Below are 23,854 nucleotides of genomic sequence, written 5' to 3' on the forward strand. Positions count from 1 at the left end.
TTGGAAACAAAACTTTTATTTTGTGTACATAAATAAGAATTCTCAACATGAACAAACAATAATCGCTTCAAGTTGACGACGAGTTTTAGGAAACGAAGCGGTGATCGAGCTCCTCCCTCATTATTCAAGAATTAGAATAACAACATAAATCTACCAAAATGGCAAAATACATGATCAATCTGCTATTATGATCTCAATTTCGAGGAGCCAGACAAAGGTGTTTTAGATATACAAGCATTCCGCGCTACTGAACATGGAAATGGAGAGGTTCACTATTTTAAACAAATTTTATCTCATATGCAAATCATGCAGCTTTTGGCCATGTTGCTTGGGCTGACATAATGATGCCAACAATTACACCAAACAACCCAAGCGCACTTCCGAAAATCTCGATCACCAAAATCTTCACAAACAGCGTCGAGTTTTGAGCATCAGATAAAGCACAACTGCTTCCAATTATACCCACACATAACCTGTGGCACATATCAGATTAACAAAAAGGACCAACCAACCCTCATAATACAGAGTCATAACTTCTAGAAGTTTCATTCAAGGTAAAGGGACGTATAGTATAAGACTCACCCACAAACAAGGTTGGCAAAGCCGACAATTAGTCCAGATGCAAAGATTGCATATCCTGCTCTAAGTGACTCAGGTTCGTAAATCAGAGATGATGGAACACTCTCTAGCTTTGTCTGCAAAATGATAGCCACAATTACTCCATAAATAGCTACAGCTTCACAAAAGATTACACTGACAAGAAAAATAATTTCGGTCAGCCGGCAAATAGATGTATTACATACACTACTTTTTTTTTTGTATAATTAATTATAAACATAAGCCATTGAAATGTTTGCTATTTCACAACCATAGCACTCTTCTCTCACAGTAAAGATTTTGAGTGCATGTTACTACAGTCCATGAATCCACTAATACTCTTGGACAATAAGGGGCGGGGGGGCGGGGGGGGGGGGGGGGGGGGGATTGGGGCAATCTGGTGTAGTGAACAAATTTAACCTAATTTGAACTTTGAAGTCACAAAAATTTTGGACATTTGAGCAGCTAAGACATACAGATCCTCCTCACATTACATGCAGACAGGATTTAAAAGTCCGAAAGGAGAATTTGCAAGGGAAAAACTGCTACTGATTGGGGAAAAAAACAAGATTTGACGTGACTATATTTTACCTTATGCTTAAATAAAAAAAATATGATCTAAGGAGTGTGTATGGATACTAAAGTCAAACTGTAACAACTAAATAAGAACGGAGGAAGATTAAATAAAAAATTGAAGGAGACCATAGTAAAAGTACTGGAAAATAAGAAGTGGTAATTCATCAAGCCTAATGTGCAAACTAACTATAAGAGCTTTGACCCAACTCGATTAAGGGTCTGTTTGGTCAAGCTTCTGTAAAACTGTTTCTACTCCCTAGAAGTAGTTTTGGAGAAACTGTTTCCAGAGAAACATGTGTAGAAGTAAAAAGTGTTTGGTCAACAATTTGTAAGAGCACTTCTTAGGAGGAGAAACGAGTTTTTATCATTTGGCCCATTATTTTACAAGTTAAAAAATTTAAGAGTTGAGAAGGATTATTGACCATTGGATTAAAAATCTGCCACAAGATTAAAAGTAGACTACTTGACCAACCTTTTTTTCTTTTTCTTTTGTTTTTCTTTCGTATTCTTTCATTTGGTTCCCAATCAATAACTCCAAAAAGTTATTATGATGAAGTTCTGTAAATCAAGCCTGGAACCTTAGATTTAGAAATGAAATGAAAATTTGTCAATCGAATTGTACCTTGATGCATCAAGCCCAAACTTTAACATATAATCTAACCGCAACTTTTAGGGGACCTCTAAAATGATACTGCTTTTCTGCTTGATTTGTCCATATAACATTAGGATGAACCGAAGAATTGGAGTCAAGGCTACGTTTTATAATTCCCCAATTCTATGAAATTAAAAAGAAATTAGCTTTCTTCTTCTACCCATAACAAAGAAAAAATACAAAGATCTCCAAAGGTAGTACAGGAAGAAAGTTGATGGTGAAGATTTTTTGCTCACTGCTACAGTGCTATATGTTGATGATGGATATTTGTTGTTCTCACTGCTATGTCACGGACTCACGGGGAAGAGGAGAGAGAAAGTTGATATGGGGAAGGAGGCAATAAACCAGTAGTAGCGGGATAAAGTTTATTTTAGGGGGTCATTTCTTTTAATATTAGGGGTGTTATGGTCCAAGCCAAAGTATCATTAAATGGAAAATCAGCTCCCCGAGAAACATACTTTCAGAAGCTCTAATTTGGAGCTTCTGTTTCTAAGCCTTTGAGAAACAGTTTTGAGCTTCATATAAAAGGGCTTCTACTTCTCAGTTTACCCATGTTTGGCCAAATTTCTGTTTCTCACTTTGAGATCTATATCTATGTTGTACTTAAGTTCAATCCAACTTATGGAGGGTCAACTATCTACAGAGAAATCCGGAAAGTAGCAACACTAACTAAAATTCCATAAGCAAGCATGCAATGTTGAGATTCTCAAAAACAAAACCATTGTATGGTTCAAGGATCCAAAGTAGAGACATTATATATACAACTGCCTATTCAACATTCTTCTTAATCTCCCCTTACCAAATATTACTATACCTTGTGACTTGTGATCTTAAACTACAATTTCTCCTCAATATACTTGTCAGTTTTCACTTTTCACCAAGTTGAGCAAAACCCTATACTTTCGAGCTTTGTTCTCCTAAAACAGTTAATAGAAACTGCAATCTTCTAATTTAATTTCAAATATATTTACTTCTAATACCACTTCAACTGTCTCTTCAAAAAAAAAAGTATGCTCCCTTCAACACTCCAAACAAACCGCTCTCGTCATCTATTCATGCCAAGCCCACCAACAATGGATAAATTCAAGCTTCTGAAAAGCATACTCAACTATTACTTTTAGTCTTACTAAGAAATTTATACAAAATTTCTCAACTCATGCATCTAACTTAACAATCTAGAGTTTGGAAGCGCCGTCACTCTATCCACATACAAAGCATTATAATGACTTCTTCATAAACCAGCATTGCGATTCACCAGCAAAAGAGATCGATTTCGGTTGAACTAATCAATTTTTTTTTTCTTTACCCTCTCCTCTCCAATCCAAAGTAAATTAACCTACTATACATGCTTATTTCAAGTTTGGTTCTAACATAATACAGTACGAGATCAAAGTTTTCCATCATCTAATCTAGATGTAATCATAACAAAACACAAAAACAGAAAATATTTGCATAAATAAAATAAAATAATAATAACAATTCTATAGTCAAATTTACAAAATTTATGTATTTGATATTTACCTGATGAGATTTTTGGATGTGATTCTAGGAGCTTTAATTGCCGCACCAATCAAACTACTCCCAGTAATATAAATTCCCCTGCAACAACAACAACAACAACAACAACAATCAAATATCAAAAAACAGATTCAATTAATTTATAAAATCCTAAAAAAAAGGGCCGGGAAATACCAGGCGGCGCCAAGGACGGAGATGCCGATGGAAAGGGCGATGCCGAGGGCCGAGAAGGTGTAAGGAGAGATCTGAACCAGAGCTCTCGCCCATGAACTTGTTACCGGGTACGCCATTACTAAATCTCCTTATTTTCTCTCTCTTCCTCTGTTGATAATTTGGGGGAAATTTCGTTTGTGGGTTTTTTTTTATCTGATCTTGAGATGCTGGGGTGTTCGTGGTGGTGGTGGCGGTGGTGGTGGTGTCAGAGGAGAGAGAAAGTCAGGAAAATTACAGATTTTGGAGGATTTTAATTCATGTGGGCTTGTTTTTTTTTGTTTTTTTTTTTATAATGTGTAGACGTGTTAAAAATCGATCCGACGCGAAATAAAAATCAAACACAAATTCTTATTTACATAAGGTGTACGATAAATATTGTACACCGAAGTTAAATTATGTAAAATGCTTAAAAGTTACCCTTATCAATAATAATGTAAAAGTTATCTATTTTTTACTGATAAAATTTTTCATTTTAATAAAAAATATTTCTTCAAAATAAATAATAATGTATAAAATTTATCATTTAGCCCTTTAAAATATTTATCTATCAACTTCTTTTAAATAATATAAAAGTTAGAGAAAATTTGGTAAAAGTTAGAGAAAACTGGGTAAAAGTTATGTTGGTGTACACTTTGTGCATGCAAAACCTTCTCAAATTGTCCAAATTGTAGAAATAAAAAACAACCAACAAATACAATAAAAGAAAAATAAAGGAAATATTAGAACCCATGAATGAAGTAGGAAGCAATCTGATAACCAAAACATCGACCATAATCCATTTATTTTAAATATATTATTTATATTAATATTTAAACATAAAATGTATTGATAAATCCATTATTTATTAAAGTTATTGCTTATTTAATTTTCTTTTTTGGTTATAAATTATGCAGGTATGTAACCTTTTTATTTTCGTTAATTATTATGCATATTGTATTAGATTGTGAATTTTTAATAGTTAATCATTTTCACCCGAATATCACCCGATCCACCCGGTTCACACAAGGGTGATGGATGGACGAAATGCGGGTGATGAGTAAAGCGGGTGACAGATGGACCGAAAGGAACGGGTGATCACCCAAATCCCACCCATTTCATCCCTAATTGCCACGAGGTCATGTGTACAGTACAAGGAAAATCCGACTTGTGATAACTTGTAACTTCACGACCCAAGACATAAAATCAGATAAGCTTATTTTAATTAAATTGCTATTAGTCATATTACCTAGCTACATAACCTTATTTGAGTTAGGTATGGACAGCTTGACAACCATCTCCAAATGAAGGAAGTAGACCTGTCAAACGGGTCGGTCGGGTTGTAAAAAAATTATTTTCGGATTCGGGTTTGCAAATGCTTGTTCAAGACCCGGAAGTTTCGGGTTCGGGTCGACCCAACGGGTTAAGAGATTTTCAAACGCGCATTATATTTTCATTAATTTAGGGGATAAATATACAAAATATTGGCACAAAGTAACAAATTTTCATACACAAGTTTATATTTAGTCAAATTCAACTATAAAATGGTGTATAATTCAAATTAAAATCATATTACACACAACAATAGTAAAAACATCGTGTCTATTATGCTTAACTCATAATCTCATTTATTACTATAAATACAATGATTTTCAATCGGTCGGGTCCAAAACGGGTTCGATCGGGTTTTGACCCATTTCTTTTCGGGTTCAGATAAAATCGGGTTACGGGTCACAAAATCTTGTTCAGGACCCAATATTTTCGGCTCGGGTTGAAGTCGATTTTCGGATCGGGTCGATTTTTGACAGGTCTAGAAGGAAGTGTACAATTTGTTGGACGAACGAAATAAAACTTGCTTTTACACGCAGAGGAAGATCTTGAACACTTTTACAAAGAAAGCAACATAGTAAGTAATTTTGCAATTATACACAAATTTTACGGGGTTCGGTACCTAAAAGTACGTAACGGAATTTTCCGGCCGGGAAGCTGGGCCCACCCAAGCCTTACAGAACATCCACATTCCACAACTGTTTACACAGTAAGATAGTACTCAGCAAACACACAAATGCACCACCAAAATCGGTCCATTTCTATTAACTTATGTTCAAAGTAATAATTACAGTAGCCATGCCGATTACAGGACACTTACAGAGTTACAACACTATATATATATATATATATATATATATATATATATATATATATATATATAAGGATATTAGCTTCACAGAATTTATACATGTCATAAATTATGCAGTAAGTTCAGGAACACAAGGCGCTTAATGCTAGTGTAACGGAAACCTAAGTTAAACTTTCCTTCTTCGGGTTCTGTAAGCAATCTGCAGTGAACACAAAACACAGAGGTTGTAAAATCATACTTGTATTAAAATAGACCGAAATGAGCCGAATAGTGATATAATGTAATGGATTTTGACAATTTAACATAAAAACTATCTGCACGCAACAGCAGAATCAAACCAATGAAGAGGAGTTCAAGGTTTTACTACCACAAAAATAGCCCCGAAAACAAAACAAGCAAAGCTAAACATGAGGCAAACTTTTCTGCACTACCCGTCCCCACTCACAACCTATGTTATCCAGACTCAAATACCTGTATCAGACATGGGTACATGTTCAAGTGTCCAACACGACTATTTTGTGAAAAAAACTGCATGATTTTGGTCCAAAATGAAGTGTCCAAGTATCCTTATCCATGTCAGAGTGTCGAGGATCCTACACGGGTATTTGAGCTAAAATGAAGAGTTTGGTTAACAGAGCTCACAACCTCAGCAGAATGAAGTCACATTTGCGCATTTATATGAAGTAAAAAACTGTTTTCACGATAAGTATAAGCAAGACAATTTACAGATGTATGGAAATGCTGAGTTTACTCACTGAGTCCTTGTTCTCATGAGAAACACCAGAATCTGATGTGTCTAGCGATACTTTAAGCCCCAAACAACTCTTTTTCTGCTGAGAATGTTTCTGCAAGCCTTTTACTGCATGAAAGCATGACTTATTATATATATATGTATATAAATATAAAATAATACAAGATGAGATCACACTAACAATGGAAGAAAACCTCTTTCTACAGCACTTCGGAAAAGTGTGGGGTACAAAGCCAAATTGAAGGAGGGAAAAGTAGGGTAATCAAGAAAATAAGAGTAGAAAACATTTATTCAATTTTTTTCTATTTTGGAGGGAAAAGATTAGTGCATGTATTAATTTAAGGACAAAGTGTCCATCAAAACATAGGGCGCAACCTCTGAAGGGAAGAAGTTAACCCAAACCTGTTACATTTATTCAACTGAATTTGACTGAAATTAAATTATCTGAACTAATTTTTGCTGAAAAGAATATATTTGTGTGTTGTATTGTCTGAAAAATAACTTACTTTTGCTGAACTTATTTGAAATAAGTCAAAATAAGTTGAAACAAACAATCCCTAAGATTGAGAAGTTCGATGCTCACAATTTAGTAGAAATTTAAGTTGCTAAGTTTAAAATATAGTAGCAGAGAAGCACCTAATGGTAAAAGCAGAAAATAATCTCCATACTTCTTAGTTCTTACATGCTTGCAAAGCATGCCACCAAGGACATAAGCAGGGTTTATATGTCTGCGAAAAACTAGGTATGGTTTTGGCAGGAGCAAAGAAAGAATTTTGGAGAGAACTGAAATCAACAACTTTCCAGCTTATACACCCTGCTTGTCTTTTAACTGAGCTACGTCAGAGATAAATATACCTGGTAATGAGTTTGTTCTATCTAACAAAACTGTCCGCTGACTTGTTCCTGATCCTTGTGTTTTAGCACCACCTTCTCCTGAAACAGTGGCTAGTCTGTTTCTGTTGACATTAGAGCACTGTTTTTTGGGACCGCTGCACACATGATAGTCATTTTGAAAGAATAAAAGTCAATTTCAGTTGACTTCAGGCTTTGCATCTTATTTCTTATACTTGAATTTTAATTGACATGATCTATAGTTGATGGGAAAAAAAAGTAGATGCTAACGAAAAACACCATACGGAAAGCAACCCCTCCAAACTAAGCCTTTTTACTTTAATGTTTACATTGCAACCTAGTTTCAGCTACCAAATTCACTCACCCCAAGTCCCCAACACAGGTTAAGAAAATGGACTTTCAGGAGAAAGGAAAAAGCAGAAAGACAAAGGAGAGGAAGACATAAAATTTACCAACATATTAAAACTATCCACAATAAATAGGATTTGACAACTTACCGTTGCCGGAAAAAGGAAACAGTTGACCCCTGTTAGAAAAACCTCACAATCAGATGATGAAAAAATTGATCAAGAATTTCAGTATTGCATACAGGGAAAGGAGGAAAAAAAACCAAATCACAATGAAAGCAAAATCACACATTGAATTATAAAGATTTATCAGGAACAAATTCAAACCATTTGTCCTTATACTATGTCAAATACAATTAAGCCAAGCCAAGCCAAGCATTATATAGCTAAGTTGGCTGTTTTATTGATCTTTTGTTTGCAGGGAGGGATAAGAAATTATACAAAAATTATTCCTACTCAGACAAACGATTTCCACAGAAGACTGAAAAGGTCATAGAACCACGGACATTAGGAAAATTATCTCGTGTACATAATCTTTCAATTAAGCAAACCATTCAACTTTTGATACTAATTTTAGGACAAGAATACAGTCAAAGTAACCAAAATCTAGATAAGAAAATATGCCTAATTCGATTGACAAGGTCCTTCAACATTCAGCTTCTTCAGTACAAGAGTTCATTTAATTCTTTGAAAAAACAGGCAATGAGAAGTTTAATATTGCCAATCCCGTTGTCGTCCCGTTATCGCTTTTGGGTCAATTGGAAACAACCTCTCTGCAATTGCAGGGGTAAGGTTGCGTACGTTCGACCCCCCCTTACCCCGCTTCTTGTGGGAGCCTCTTTGAGGCAATGGGGTAATGATAATGATGAATGAGTAAAATGAAAGATTCTACTACAAACTAATTGTATTCTGATTTATAAGCTGGTACACCTCATACAACGTATTTTATATTTCCTAATGCACACCACTTAAAGTTTAGCAAGGCACAAAACTATAATCAGCAGAGAAATGAGATATCAAGTTTGACAAGATCCTTACGTCTGAGCTGCAACTTTGTTTGATATTTGTTTCATAGTAATCCAGATTTTCTGTAAAATCGCAGATTTTCTTCCTTTTCCTCTCTCTCTGCGGTGAAACTGCCAATGAAACATCAACCTCTTGTGAAGAAATATCTGATTCAATGCCAAAGAGCTCCAAATTTGCAGATTCAGAATCAAGCTGATGTTCTTTTGCTCGTAAATGTGCAATATCTCCAGAACCATCTGCGTGAACTTCTTCAATAACTGATGAACCAACTTGCAAGTGCGCAACAGAAGAGTTGACTATTCCATTTTGTTGTCTTCCTTTGGGACATGCTTCAAGGACACAAGTTGAGGCCATCTCTTCCCTGGAAACCTTTTTGTCTATCATCGTATTTTTTGACACTTCAACTTGCTTAGACATGGGTAACGCAAAAACATTCTGTCCTTGCAAATTGTCTTTCAGATATTTTCGATTGCGCTTTACAGTCGAGCTGAACAACTGAGCAACAAAATGCAATGAGATCATAGAATTTATTTAGGTCATAAAAAAATTGAACAAAGTACTAATGTGACACCTGTTCGAAATCACATTCAAAGACTTGAACAAGCTTTTTAAGAAAATCTTCATTGACCGGTGCTGCAAAGCAATTATCCTGAAAAAAGATGTTACAAAATGAATCAACAATGATCAATTCAGTCCATTCTCAACTATTGTCACACGGAGGTAGGAAAACTTGCCTCGTTAGTTCTCCTTGTCTCGCAAGTTTTATATAGCGATGATGGAAGAAGAACCAGTCCGGGGGCACCGGACAAATCAACTTTATCCGGTTTAGTAGCATTTAAAACTGACATTCCAATTTCTGCTAACATATGCAGCTTCTGCAACATTTGAAAAAAAAACATCCAATTATTACAACAAAATAAACAGAAACAAAGCCTTTCCACACATAAAAAAACAGAAACAAGGAATTTATTCAAAATACTTACAGGCGTTTTTTCAGGATCTATTACATCCTCTGCTCTTCTGATGGCCCGAAAAATACTTCTCAGATACAGAAAGTTTTTGTTGACATCAACAAATTGAGAGTTAACCAACACATGCAAAAGCAGAAGAAGTGGCCTGCAAAAATAACCTGTCAAGCACATGCATTGTGACATAATCGCCTTATGAAATTAGATTACTAAACTACCTGCAAAACTGAGCAGTATGTTCTTCATTGTCAGAGTTTACATGTAGAAATCCTGCATCATGAGCAAGAATGTGGAGCAAGAACACCACTATGTATGCTGGGCTATCTGTCATTGATTCTTCTTTGCCTGGAGCAGAGCAGGTAAGAGCTGCTTTGTTTTTTTCCTTGATGAACTCTATCAAATAATTCAATGACTGACAAGCAGATTATACAAATTACACTGTGTTAGCGTAACCTAAGTAAAAATTGTATCTTATGGATAGCCAGTACTTAGGCGCACCTTTTGTTGATCTATGACAGAGTCAGCTGCAGCCAAAGGAAATGCACAAGCAAATTTACTTGAGGCAGCACGCCCTTTCAGCAACTTGTGAGTTTTATCAAGAAATGCTTCACGTGCAAAAGATGACGTGTCCTGCAACAATGGGGTGTTAACACAAGCACGATGCAAAGAAAGTAGCAATAGTAATTATTTTAACTCAAAAACCAAACCATAAAGGCAGATGAACACTTTCATCTCATGTAATTCATTTTTCTTCTCTTAAAACAACAAACTCATCAAGCTTTATGAGCACAAGATTAGTGCAGAATTCTTAATGTTTTACTCCATTACAGTCTACCTGCTAGTTCTAGCTAAGTATTAGGATTTTAATCATCCAAAAAAGAGAAGCGGAAAAGTTTCCATCAAGATCCCCCCCCCCCCCCCCAAAAAAAAAAAGATAAGAAACGCTACCCTGTAATTACCATATTATTTTCTTTTTAGTCTAAAATTTACATCCAAGTGGATAATGGGTTATACAGACCATAACCATCTAAGACTTGCATGCAGCTTCCACATAATAAGATGAAAATTTTGAATCTCTTGTAAATCTCCTCTCTGACTAAAAATGATAGTCCCACTCTCTTGTCCACTCAATTTATGAAATTATACCCTTGATAATAGTTATATTATCCTATCCTAATCAATTAGGTGAAGGTTATATTCCCTAATCATAATCCCATGCTTTATAAAACCTACTTTCAGGACACCCCAAGATGTATAAATGAATTATTTTCAGGAGGAAGCATAATTGTCTGATAAGAATCAGAAAAGGCCAATGGATGGTAAACTTGATGATTTCTTTTAGTTTTCCTAATACGGAATCATAAAACAATCTCTTGAACAACTCAGAGTCTTCAATAGCAAGGCCGTGAGAGAAGATAAACTATCATGAGTAGTTAACCATCCTAACCGAACAAGAGACAGTTTAATCTGATAGTCAGATAAGTGAAATTTATTTACACAGTATTGCCCAGTGGTCTCTGTAAACAGTATTCACCAATCACCAGCACTTAAAAACTCCATACCTTTGCCATCAGAATAGTTGACTGGAAAATATGGGGTGAAATATGCATCTCCCACCGTCTCGAAAGCCGCATAATAGACTTAGCAGCTGCTAATCTAATGTGAGCCTTGTCATTTTCACTGCATTTATTAGATAACAACTTAGACACTGACAGACAAAGTTGAAAAGAAAATAATTAGACTAATACCGAATGTGGACAGTCTTCCACCCCCATCAACTACGTCTTGATGATTTTAACTTAAAGAGTCTAAAATTTTATTCAATTAGGGAATTCAGCACGAGATTAACAGGTTAAGTAGTCCTTATGCATGTAAAGCCAAAGTGTAGCAGGTATCATTACCATTCATCATTATCATTACCCCATTGCCTCAAAGAGGCTCCCGCAAGAAGCGGGGTAAGGGGGGTCGGACTTACGCAACCTTAGTACCTTATCCCTACAATTGCAGAGAGGTTGTTTCCAATTGACCTAAAAGCGATAACGGGACGACAACCGAACGACCATCTTCTACTTCATGGAAAGTCTAGCAGGTATGAAGAGATAAATTACCATGCTGTTGCAGCATCAGGAAAATCACCCGCTAGTAGCACTTTAGACAAAATATTTAATAGGTCACTGATTTGTACCCTCCCATTACTTCCTTTCTTTGGTAAAACACTCTTGACCAGTGTTTTGAGTCCATATATCTGCAAAAGAGAAGCACAAATGCAGGATAGTCAAGAGGGACTAGAACTAGATGTTGTTGTAGAGATAATAAACATTAAGAAAAACTCATACAGTACCATGGTGAATTAATGTTCTGAACATAAGGAGGAAACAGCAATAAAATCATTTTCTTAAACTTCATAAAAGAAACCTGGAAGCAGATACATTACATACATAGGTCCATATATCTATCACTCGAAAAGTTGAAATGAATAAGATTGCATATATCTACCATTTGTATGATTGTATTCTTAACACTTATTCACCTTAAAGTAAGTAGAGCAATGGCTCCAAACCCCAAAGTCTCACTCTCACATTCACATTGTCTAAAAGTTCCTCAAACTAACTTCAGCTCTCCTATAGCCCCTTGCATTGCAAATTTGCAGTTTTAAAATAAAAACTTAAACCATCACAAACAAAAAACATAGACTCAAAATACAGTGTATATAGTAATATACCTAAGTGAGCAAAAATGTGAGTCTGAAGGAACAACATGAACTCGTATATCAAGAAAAGAAAAAATCAAAATTATATTGATGAACTAAAATTTTAAACGACATTTACTTTCAACTTGCAATGGAAGGAGACATTGCTTCCGGTTTTCTCATCTACCACAACAACACCGCTGCACGCTTTGTTCTGCAACAGATTGTCACTATATTTTAGAGAGAGGAAAATAAAGCATAAAATAAAATTCTCTCATTACATGATCATCAGAGCAGGAAAATAAATTGTGGTTCATCATCTGATCATCCAAGGAAAATCTACCTTGAAAATTCTTTCCCGGATGTATGATAAGATTTCATTCTCCTGTTTCTGAAATTCCACGACAGCATGTTGTGATATGCAGCCCAAAGACTGCAGTACAGTGGGAAGGTTCAGGCCACTATGAAGTGATTTCAAAAGTTTCTGGAAGCATAGAGAGGGAAAAAAGGATCAGTATAGAGTTTGCTAGCAAACAGCAATTATGCAGGCAGAATCAGTCAGTCAAGACAGAAAATAAGAAAATTGAATTCAAAATGTTGGCACCAGTTTGCTTTATCAATATTACAAGACTGAGAGTTTAAGACCCATGATTCACACTATTACTAAACAATAGAGATGATCTTGATTTCATCAAAACAATAAAGTGTGATGTCAAGAAGATGTGCAATTGACTATAGATAGAGCATTGTCCTTTATAAAGTGGAACTGGATATGGAATAATAAGCCATAACACAAAGAAAAACACCGGTACATATGTTTCTACCATCAAGGTTTGATATGCCCTAGGAGAATATATAAAACTAGAATGTATGACCAGGAAAGTGCCTCCTTCAAGGGCAGAGAACCAGGGATATAATAGACCACAATATGAGAAACTATAATTATTAATCATGTGAAGTACTAAAGTTTATGGCATGGCCCTAGGAATTATTTTAAAATTTGTAATTACAAGACAATTTCTACACACGTAAATAAGTATAAGAATTAAGGAGTTCAAATATATATGCAGATGTATATACCTGGCACAACTCCACCCAAGGATGTTCGGAGGGACCAAGTAATGCAGCGATAACTGATACAGCAGCCTTGGACTGAGCACGAGTCCCCTCCAGGCACAACCTCTCCAGCAACGGGTAGATTTCACTACATGCAATCATGCAATGAGACAGCGTCATCAATCAAAACAAACGGGGCAATGAGAGAAAAGGAGGCCTAAAATACCCTCGCTCCCATTAGAGTCATTCTTTCCTTTTCAGCAGATTGCATACCAAAACAAAATGCATCAGTAAACATTAAGAAAATAGTAACTGAGCCCTCCAAAAAAAAAAAAAAATGGCCATTACTCTCACTTAAATGTCAAATGAGAATATTGTTTAGACTCTAGAGGGATAAGCTAATTCACAACTCACATGAAGTTGGGTCATGAAAGAAAATCAATCGCCAAATCATTACTTTGAGTCTTTGACCATTAATTTTACTTGAGCAATGGGTTTTTATTCAGAGTGACTAATGATTTTTAACTTACATGCAGAGGTGTTGTCCACATTGCTCCATAAGAGAACATTAACATCATATCATTGCACGTGTCTCAAAACAAACTTGTAGGACATAATGACATAAGGAGGGTATTTAAGACTATAAGAGTATAAGACACTCAAAGTCTCAAACTTCTAGGAAATATTGAGAGTACATAAGACTATTAGAGTTATAATTCAGTATAAAACTGTTTCGTGATAGTCACTGATAGGAATTTCTAGAGACCCCACATATGGCCTTCATATAAACTAAGAGCCTTTCTGCCTACAATTTCAACAATATGGGAGCATAATAAGGATCATACCTGAGTTCCATAGTGATAAACGGACCAACTTTTGCTAACAACTGAAGTAACTTCCCACACAACAGGGAATCCTCCTCTAGTATCAGCAGTTTAAATTGTTCTTCTGAACCCCTCAAAAGTTTCGGGAAGTTTCTGACAATATCCTGATTCAAAAAGATGACCATGAATAATAAACACAAAAATTGGCTATTATAAGCCGAAACAATGAACAACTTAAAGCTGAAGCTCCAACAAAAGTAGGATGAACAATCCTTTTCATAAAACTGCAAAAGAGGTGGTACCCCTAGGGTGTTACACACACAATAAAACACAAACCAATGTATCAAACCATTGACAAATTAAAGTAAGCATGCTACTAGACGAAGCTTAAAATAGTATATAAGTGACACATGAATTAATTATGTGATTAGAAAATAGCAAATGTAATTGCATTTATTCCATGTTAAAAATCTCATTTGATAGTCAGATGAAGTGCTTCAATGAACATCCGTATGCCAGAAACTATGCTAAAACTATGAGTTAAGGTAAAGAATGGAGGGTTTAAGAAGTTTCTTGCAAAATATGTCAAAATAAGATCAAATTAAAGGAGTTTCTTTTGGGCACCAATCACATTTTATGGAGGAAACTTCAAAGTAATGAGCCTTACTGAGAGAAGGCTGAAAGAAGATTCCTTCTGATGTGTATCTCTGCATCTGTTGCCAGAAACATAATCCAAGATATACCGGACATGCTCAGAACAAAATATGTTGTTTGAACATCTCAAAGAGAGCAGTTTCAAAAACCTAAAAAGAGGATGCTTATCCCCAATGTCTTTTAAAAATTTGTCCTGCACAGAATGAAAAATGAGACTTGTAATGGCTACAGAAGTGCATGACATATAAGATATAACAAGCCAATTGAATGAAAAGCAACTGTGTTCAGATTTACTAAATTAAAAGCATTTCTGATTTATTTCACCAGGATATCATATTTAAGGAGACAGGCAACATATTTTTCTTCGTTCAAAGATGAAGAGATGGGGATACTATAACCAACAAGCCATCGAAAGAAATCAACCGCGGGCATTTGATTTAATGTGAAAAGACAATAAAATCCCACCCCATTCTACAAGTTGCCCTATAATAAGATTTAATATGTAAGGAATAGAATTCTTGTGTCTATCTAGTTTTGGTTAGTGGTTGAAACCCCTGTTTGCTGCATAAAAAAGATGTGAAGGCGTGACTGGGAGGGGGGAAAAAGAAAGGTGTCGGCTGGGGAAGCCATCAGGAAGTATCATGAGGCCCAGCTGCAACAAATAGCACTAGCTCATTTCTCGCAAGCCTCTGATGAAGTACCAATAAGGGAGGACAGTCATAACAAGGACGGCAGGTGAAAGACAGAAAGAGTTGTGGTAGGCATGAAGAGAGTGCTAGGAGTTAGAGATTCAATATTTGAGCAAAGTTTTCTCAATTTTCATTGCTTGTCATGCAAAATAAGAGTTAAGGTAACACTTACAACAATAGATATGGAAAAGACAACACACATATCCACAAGTAAACGGACCTTATGCAGGTTAAATAGCTTGGTACGGAGTAAGACATTATTAATAGGTTTTTAATGTTAATTGCAGTGAAGATCGGGTACTTTCTGCTAACATATTCCGATTTTCCCTTTTATTTATCTCCTACGAACAAGACATAGAGATTGTCACATGCCCTACATCAATGTATAACTATAAATTACACTTGGCAGTTCAAGATACGCACCCTCAAAGCCTCTGCACTTGAAAGTTCTTGTTCTTCCAACAGTTGGGACAATTGAAACAAAATGTTATCATCAAGATAAGATTCTTCTGCTTTGACATTAGGGCATGCTGCTGATATTCGCATGAAAGCACTTTTTATTCTCACATCCACCTCTTCAACATCAATTTCCTACAATTTTGTAAACAGATTTAGAGGCCTTGCTAGTCACATTCAACCCTCAAAGCTCCAATACTGTAGCATTCAGAATCTAAGATGCCCAATTGATTTAGACCAACGGAAGACACCAAATGACATATGTATGACTCAAGGCCCCAACAGCTCAGCTAAATCTAAACATAAAACATACATCTGTCAGATTATGAGTAAAGGGAAACATAAGGAAGATGGTAGCAACTGATTGGAAGTATTCATCACTTGCATGCTAGCCTGAGACATGAAAGTGATTGATTTCAGTCACTCCATTATTTCATCCATCCTTATGTGAATGAATCAAAAGCAGATGAAGCATACAAGTTTATAGTGTATTTGCAGAAGTTGGTCGTCAATTTATTCATATCATTGCTTATGATTTCAAATAAAATTTTAAAGATGTTTCAATGGTTCAAACTACACCATTTTACCCCCCCAACAACTGACCAAATACGGCCACTCATCACCCATTACCTCTATCAGCCATGTTTTCGAGAAAGGAGGTCCTTCCCGCAAACAAAAACACAAATACAATGGAGAGGCAGAAAGAAAGAAAGAGAGTACTCGTATCAGAAAACACGCTAAAGTAATACAAAGAAAAATAAACCAACAGGAAAGAGATGAAAGAACTTTTACCTCCCTATCATTTTTTCAACTTACCTTGATATGGAGGAATGAGGAACACTATAACTCTGTTTGAAGTAAGGAATCAAAGAGATATAACAAAAGCTAAGCACTGTATTTTGGTAGCATCCGTCTTATAATCACATCTCCACGGGGTTTAATTTACATTGTCCATTATTCTAAAACGTATACATTAACTATTACGAAAAGAAAAGAACCAAGACTATCAAATTAGATGATGAATAATCAACCAAAAAAATTACACAAACTATATATGTGCTAGATGGTATTACTTGAATTAAACAAATTAAATGTAGTGGTTTACAGAAACTACTAGCCTTTTACCTGTGATTTCGACCGAAGGGATAAGTAGCTTTGCATATCTGTCTGAAACCTGAAGAAACCCAAAAGGTAAAACATACATGAGCTCCCACGATGGCAAACATATGATGCTAGGGATTACAAGAAGAATAAGAAAACTACAAGATGCAGTCATGAGTTCATGACTCTTGCTAGAAGGGTAGAAAAACAGATAAACCAGAAAATACAAGGGCAATCACAAAAAACACTGTCCTCGTCATGTTTCATACAAGAAAACTTTTACTTTTTGAATTTAAAAAAGATCCAAATCTCCAAATTCCCACTACTGTACAAAATCAACCGGTATGGTAAAACAAAATTGTCAGTTCGACACAGCCTGACCAGCCATTATAATGGCCAAATTCCACAGTATTTGGGACCAGTAGATCATAGTTGAGCCACAGGTACAGAAAACCAACATCATAAAAATTATAATTCAGGAATCATGAACTTAACAACTTTCAAAAAATGAAAAACAGAAGCTTGACGACGCGCTAAATTTATATTAGAATCAGTTGCATTAACAGTAAATCAGTAATAATAAAGACAACCAAGCATTGATCCAGCAGTGCGCAGGAATTGGTGAGGTCCAACAGTGAGCATAGTTACCGCAAGTCCACAAATAGTCAAGCTAAAAACGAAAACCATATCAAAAGACCAAAATCTACACGCATATGAATATGAGGATGCTTCCAATCAGTATAAGTAGTAAAATTGAGACGGCCTATTACTCACGAGAAGAAGTAAATGTGTGAATAGCAATACCTTCTTTTTTGACATAATATCATGTTAAGTGCAGTAACATGAGCAGGGGTGAAAGTTGAGTACAGGTAGATCCAATGCTTCATCCTATCATCCCCTGGAAGAGATGCAGGAAAGAAATCCATTGCCAGCAGAAGCTCCAAGTTTTGGGGCCTAACAAATCCCGCAGAAGGTAAGATGATACTTGTATAACTTATAACTTTACGAGACTAGCAAGTCAAATTGTCAAACAAACGGGACACTCACCAAAACTCTTTCAAACTTTTATCAAAAGAGAGCACCAGTATTTTACAGGGTATTTGCTCATAAGATGCGTTAAGAGCCATTTGTCCTTCATTACACTTGGTGCAATACTCACGGTAAACTTCTAGCAACTTCTTCAGTGCCTCCTTCCTTACTGATGTCTATATAACGAAAGGATGATGGCAATTAAAATTTTAAAGCTCAAATTAAAGGAAAAGTTTAGCAACACAAAGAAGTTAAAACTTAAAAGAGGATAGAAGGAACAGGGGGAAATAATCTAGGAGAGAAAAGAATATATGAAAAGAATAGTCACCATCTTGTCACGAAGTCTATCAGTTGCCCGGGCTATTAGAGCTTCTGGAAAGTTTTTCAAGCTAAACTTGGCCAAATCACAAACAGCCGCAATTGCCTCTGTCCTTACACTGGCATCAAAATCCAGTAGACGGCCTTCAAGGGAAGCTTCACAATCAATAATCATAGTTAGATTATAGCACATCTATAAAGAGTACATCTAATGAAGTCATGATATAGATAAATATGACAAGTACATATGAAGCACAGTCCATCTTAAAGCAATCAGCGTAACAGATAAACCATCATAAGAGAACAAATCTTTAAATGCAGGCCCTCCTCCCCCCATTCTATCGTCCAAAACATGGATTAAAAAAATGTAAAAATTCAGGCAAGGCGGCCTGGGCACAAGGGTCCTGGTACTATCCAGGTGCGAAGAACCCCGGAGGTGAAGACTTTTTTCTGCTAATGTTCAAACCCTTCTATGATTCCCGAAGAAGTGGATAAAACTGGTACAGATACAGATCCAGAGGATCTTGGGGTTTTCATGAGAGAACTAACCCTCATCTCATCTGATTCAGATAATGAAAGAACACCCTGACCAGAAAAGTACAAGGTGGCACGTCCAATACAGATTTAGAAGACTGGAAACTTACAGAGAATTTTGTGTGTTTCGATTGCAGATGGGTTAGCCATGTAACATGTTTTAACAGCACGTATAACACTGATTCTGACATCAGCTGATTTGTCAGAAAACCTTTTCAGAAGCTCAACAAATAAGTAATGATGTTCTTGAATACCATGATCTTGGACCAGTGCAAGAAGTTTTCCAATTAAATTAACAGACTTTATCCTGACATCCACTTGATCGGTCTGCACTTAGAGCCAGACAGACACTTAGGGAATATAAAAAAAAAGATAAGAAAATGCAGTAAGAAGTTGTCTGAAGTGCATAAAGCAAAACCTATGAATCTGACAAAACAAAGCAAAAACCTACCACTAACTCTTGAGCTAAATTTGGGATGACTGCAAGAAGCATATGTGGTATGCACTGAAAGATTTCAAATATCATTTCATGGTAACATTCTTTCAGGTCACTTATCACACTCTCTCTATCTGAAATGCATGACATTATAAGTCCACAGACAGCGGGCTTGATAGTTTCTGCACAGTTTTGAAGTAGAGCGACAGCAAGACGATAGGAAGCATGAGCAGGACCCTGAAACAGAGGACAAAAGGCATCAAGAATGCACAAACTTAGTGAAAGCCAGAATCAGTTCTCGTCGAAAACGTAAAACAAGAAGCCATACTTTGATAAGCATAATTAACAGGAAACTGGAAGGTGCATTGAACCCAAAACAGGAAAAGGATTCCACCTTTTTTTTACAAATAACACGCCATGCGAGGTATTAAACTTGATGGAATCATCAGTAATTTCACTCGGCCCCGTAGTTAACATAACAGATACCATAGCTATATAATAACAATGAGTATATAATACTAATAAATTAATAATTTACCTCTTCCTTGTTTTTTAAATTCCGTAGAATCAGCTCCAGAAGTGGCAGAGGAGCTTCTTCTTCATTCAATATAAGTGACATGATTGACAGCATGCTGTTAATCAAGCTTTGTTGGTGTTCCTCTCTGGAAAACATCATCATAATGCCATGCAGCCAACAAAGATGAATTAATAAATGGAATATCGAACGTTAATCAAGACAAATTGATTGTGCTAGAGAATGACTGAAGAGAAACATTAAGCCTACGGTATCAGGTAGAGTGAAGACTCAAAGAGTTAAAAGTTTCTTTTTCTTTTTCACAAAAGACAACAGAATATTTATGTTGAATGGACCCCAAAGGGTGTCAACCCTATTCTAAATGAGGGACAGGTTTTAAAAAAATACTATGCCCCCAATCACCTACAAGTCTCTGAACCAATATAAACTACAGATAAAAAAACTCAAGCCCTCAAGCAAGAGACTCACATAATCTTATCTACGAAATAAAAGAAAGAGTCAAGAGTTTCTTTGCAACAAGACTTCCCAAGAGGCACTATCCGAAGATTAAGCACATATGTCACAGACTTATCTTGCATCTTACAAATAATATGATTTACCAAGCAAAACATCAGAATGGGGCATACATGGGGAAAATGGAGCAAAAGCTTCTCTAGCTTACAAGCAGTTAAAAAAAGAGTTAATACCTTACAACAGAGAAGAATGTACTGAACATTTTAAGAATTAAATCACCACAATCCAGATCCAGCATCCGACGACAGCATTCCAGTGTTGCAACGGTCTCCAATATTTTAACTCTTCTTGAAAAATAAGGGCTTGTGGTATCAGGAAGCTCCGTAAATATGTTAACAAAAAGCTCGAAAATGTCCTGCAAATTCAAAACAATGTATGAAATTCAGCTCAAAAAAGGAGATAGCAGAGTAAAATAGAAAAACGGTTACCTTAAAAACTTTATCCTCAAATGAAGGGTCAGGTGCAAGGACTCGAATAATTTCACAGAAAGAAACAGCAACTAGTAGTCTGACATCTTTGTCTTTATGATGAACCAGTCCATGCTTTACAAGAGACTGACTCAGTGGCCTTATTGAAGGTTTTAGTGACGGAAGCTGATCAAGGTCCAATAAAGCACTTGCAGCTTGCTGTAGATAAATATAACAAAATGTTAAAGCACAAATAATTAAAAGCTGCTAAAGAAACAAAGATTGGCACACTGAAATGTTTCATGTTCCTCGGTCTCAATTCAACCCGAAGTTAAATTCATCAGATCATTGTACACCGACACAGCATGACACGTGGAGACTTCAATGCAAGCAAAACAGAAGAAGAAAGAACTCCCTAATAGTCACCAGATTTGACACTCACATGAGTCACATCCATACTCATGTCGAATTCATATCCCATAACCAACCGATAATTAAAACCGAAACACCAACTACAGTATATTGCTCCAACTCTCCAATTACTACATGTCCAATGTGTATTAAACACCTCACACGCACATGAATACTTGGGTTTATTCCATATTTCCATCAAACATAGTCGAACGCTCAAACAACATCTAGCAAGTCCGTCAATCCAACACTTCAAAATGGAGTTCAAGTAACATTGTACATCAGAAAATTCAGCCAATAATTAGAATCAAATCACCAATGGTGTTTTTACAGCAAACCCGATTTCATCAAATCCAACCTATCTTCTTTCGATATACTAACTATAATTATTATCCCAAAAATTAGGTTTATGAACATCAATCTAGAATGTCACTACCAGAAACAGCAACCATCATAGCTTACAAAAAAGCTTAATAACTAGGAATTTCATCCATTAAACTAGAAATTCCAACTTAACAGCGAGTTGGGTTTTTACAGCAAACCCGATTTCATCATCAACTCCGACCAATCTTCTCTCGATATACTAATTATAATGATAAACCCATTAATTAGGTTATCAACATCAATCTAAAATGTCACTACCAGAAACAGCGACATATTGCTTGCAAAAAAAAAAGCTTAATAACTAGGAATTTCATCCATTAAACTAGAAATTCCAACTTAACAACGAGTAGGGTTTTTACCGCAAACCCCATTTCATCAACTCCGACACCCGTAAATTAGGTTTATCAACATCAATCTAAAATGTTATTACCAGAAACAGCGACAATAACAGCTTACAAAAAGGAAGCTTAATAACTAGGAATTGCATCCATTAAACTAGAAATTCCAACTTATCAGTAAATTTAACAGTTAAAAACGGAAATTAAAATCAGAAAATGCAAATAAAAACAACTAAAAATAATTTGTACACAAAACCAAAAGTTCTAAGAAACTTACGCGAAGTGATTTAACGAGGAAATCTTTGGTGAGACGAGATTGCTGAGCAAGTTTATGGCCGATATCGGCGACTATTTTTTCTGGGTTATTCGCCATTGTTAACAAAGTATGGTGAATTTGAGAGAATAAGTTAAGATTGAAGAGGGTTTTTAGAAGAGTGAGTTTGTTATACTGGGTTATTTTTTTTTTTTGGATCAAAAAGGGGAAAAACTGAGAAGAGAGAGAAAGTGTGTTTTCATTCTGAGTGCAATGTTCTCCCGCCTTTGTTGTACTTGACATTACATTTGCGTGATTTTGAGCTCCCGCCTTTATCTTGTTTTTGTTAGGGTGAGTTCGTCACACCGTACACTTTACCTGTGTATTCCGCTCAATGGTCATTCCTAAGTAATTACGGAGTACTGGTTAAAAATGAAAAGTAATTCCGGACAATTATAAGTTTTTACATAGATATTATTGTTAATTAGATATCCAATATTTGCACCATTTGTATGTTGATTTAGTGGTGATTGAGGCTGAACTTGGTAGGGATAACTCGTGTTCACATTTGCATTCCAATTGTTGTTTTATTTGCCTTTTTATAAGGTTTTGCTCGTCGTTTTTTTTCTCTTTTTTTTTTGTGCTGATGTGGGGAGAGGCCCCGACTATTAATTAAATTACGGAATAAAATGTGGTGTAGTAACTCCTATAATATCCTCACTATGTCCCATGTTGGGTTATTAAAGAACAACATACTAGCTACTTGGTCGGCCCCTAAGTTAGCTAACTTATCGGTCGCCATGTTACCTTCCCTATAACAATGAGTAACCCGAACTTCCCAACAATTGAGACTAAATAAATTACGACAATGATTACTTAAATGAAAACACTCTCCACAACCAAACTCACTACTTCTAAGAACATGAACACAAACTTCATTATCCATTTGTACTATGAGCTTCTGGATCTCCATCTCCTTTGCCATGTCTAGCCATGTTGAAACTGCTTTGAATTCGGCTTTGCATGTTGAACATATGCCATAGTTGGTTGTAAAAGCTCGCTGGAATACACCTCTAGAGTCTCGAATCAATCCATCTCCACCAGTCCCTGGTGAGCCTCGTGAAGCTCGCTGGAATATTGTGCGCGTTTACAAAACCTCAAGGATATATGGTGAATACCTGAAACTACGAGGATATTTGATGAATAAAGTCAAACCTCAGGGGCATTTCATTGAAGTTCGTATATTTTTACTTATTATTAAAAGCAAATGTTATCAAGTAAAATATCGTTGAATGGGTTTCATTATATACTTTCATAATATTCAATTTTAAGATCCTTTTGATAAAGATAATTAGATATAAGAGCATCTCCAATGATAAGTAAATTTGACAATTAACTTATTATGCCACATAAGATTTCAAGTCATTTCATTGTCTAGTTAATTTGTGCTGTAATGATTACCAACTAACTTGTTATTTAAATTGGTCTCACATGTCCCACTTGTAAATTAATTATTGGCAACTTTTGAAAGTTAGTTGTCAAGCAAATTAGCTTGTTTAAGCTAGTTTGTTTGGCCAAGCTAATTTCTTATTTTCACTCCAATGGTCTAGC

At 35.8% G+C, this 23,854-nt stretch overlaps 2 protein-coding genes across 2 annotated transcripts; both read right to left on the minus strand.

The window, feature by feature from the left end:
* On the minus strand, positions 1 to 3,817 carry LOC110795513 (V-type proton ATPase subunit c''2). Its single transcript, XM_022000555.2, has 4 exons — positions 3,518 to 3,817; positions 3,347 to 3,424; positions 583 to 753; positions 1 to 473 (listed from the first exon to the last, which is right to left on the minus strand). The coding sequence occupies exons 1-4, from the start codon at positions 3,631 to 3,633 to the stop codon at positions 305 to 307; spliced, it is 534 nt and encodes a 177-aa protein (XP_021856247.1). The 5' UTR covers positions 3,634 to 3,817; the 3' UTR covers positions 1 to 304.
* Positions 3,818 to 5,750: 1,933 nt separating this feature from the next.
* LOC110783815 (sister chromatid cohesion protein PDS5 homolog B) lies at positions 5,751 to 22,561 on the minus strand. Its single transcript, XM_021988225.2, has 28 exons — positions 22,268 to 22,561; positions 20,879 to 21,076; positions 20,624 to 20,805; positions 19,941 to 20,064; positions 19,418 to 19,639; positions 19,077 to 19,293; positions 18,443 to 18,588; positions 18,133 to 18,290; positions 17,890 to 18,039; positions 17,110 to 17,158; positions 15,952 to 16,119; positions 14,853 to 15,032; positions 14,207 to 14,349; positions 13,386 to 13,509; positions 12,649 to 12,789; positions 12,445 to 12,519; positions 11,725 to 11,861; positions 11,179 to 11,296; positions 10,115 to 10,246; positions 9,835 to 10,028; positions 9,632 to 9,764; positions 9,383 to 9,523; positions 9,220 to 9,297; positions 8,661 to 9,143; positions 7,773 to 7,801; positions 7,279 to 7,412; positions 6,428 to 6,531; positions 5,751 to 5,871 (listed from the first exon to the last, which is right to left on the minus strand). Exons 1-28 carry the CDS (start codon positions 22,544 to 22,546, stop codon positions 5,839 to 5,841), a joined length of 4,272 nt encoding a protein of 1,423 aa, XP_021843917.1. The 5' UTR covers positions 22,547 to 22,561; the 3' UTR covers positions 5,751 to 5,838.
* Between the last annotated feature and the right edge of the window lie 1,293 nt (positions 22,562 to 23,854).

The sequence above is a fragment of the Spinacia oleracea genome, chromosome 2 (genome assembly GCF_020520425.1).
Source record: "Spinacia oleracea cultivar Varoflay chromosome 2, BTI_SOV_V1, whole genome shotgun sequence".
Lineage (NCBI taxonomy): Eukaryota > Viridiplantae > Streptophyta > Magnoliopsida > Caryophyllales > Amaranthaceae > Spinacia > Spinacia oleracea.

Coding starts and splice junctions, on each gene's coding strand:
- LOC110795513 (XM_022000555.2), bottom strand. CDS start 3,633: ATGGCGTACCCGGTAACAAGTTCATGGGCGAGAGCTCTGGTTCAGATC. Junction 754..3,346: donor ACATCCAAAAATCTCATCAG/GTAAATATCAAA, acceptor TTTTCTTGTCAG/TGTAATCTTTTGTGAAGCTG. Junction 474..582: donor TTTGCCAACCTTGTTTGTGG/GTGAGTCTTATA, acceptor TATGTGCCACAG/GTTATGTGTGGGTATAATTG.
- LOC110783815 (XM_021988225.2), bottom strand. CDS start 22,546: ATGTCAAGTACAACAAAGGCGGGAGAACATTGCACTCAGAATGAAAAC. Junction 12,520..12,648: donor TCCGGGAAAGAATTTTCAAG/GTAGATTTTCCT, acceptor AATCTGTTGCAG/AACAAAGCGTGCAGCGGTGT. Junction 9,144..9,219: donor TTGAATGTGATTTCGAACAG/GTGTCACATTAG, acceptor TTTGTTGCTCAG/TTGTTCAGCTCGACTGTAAA.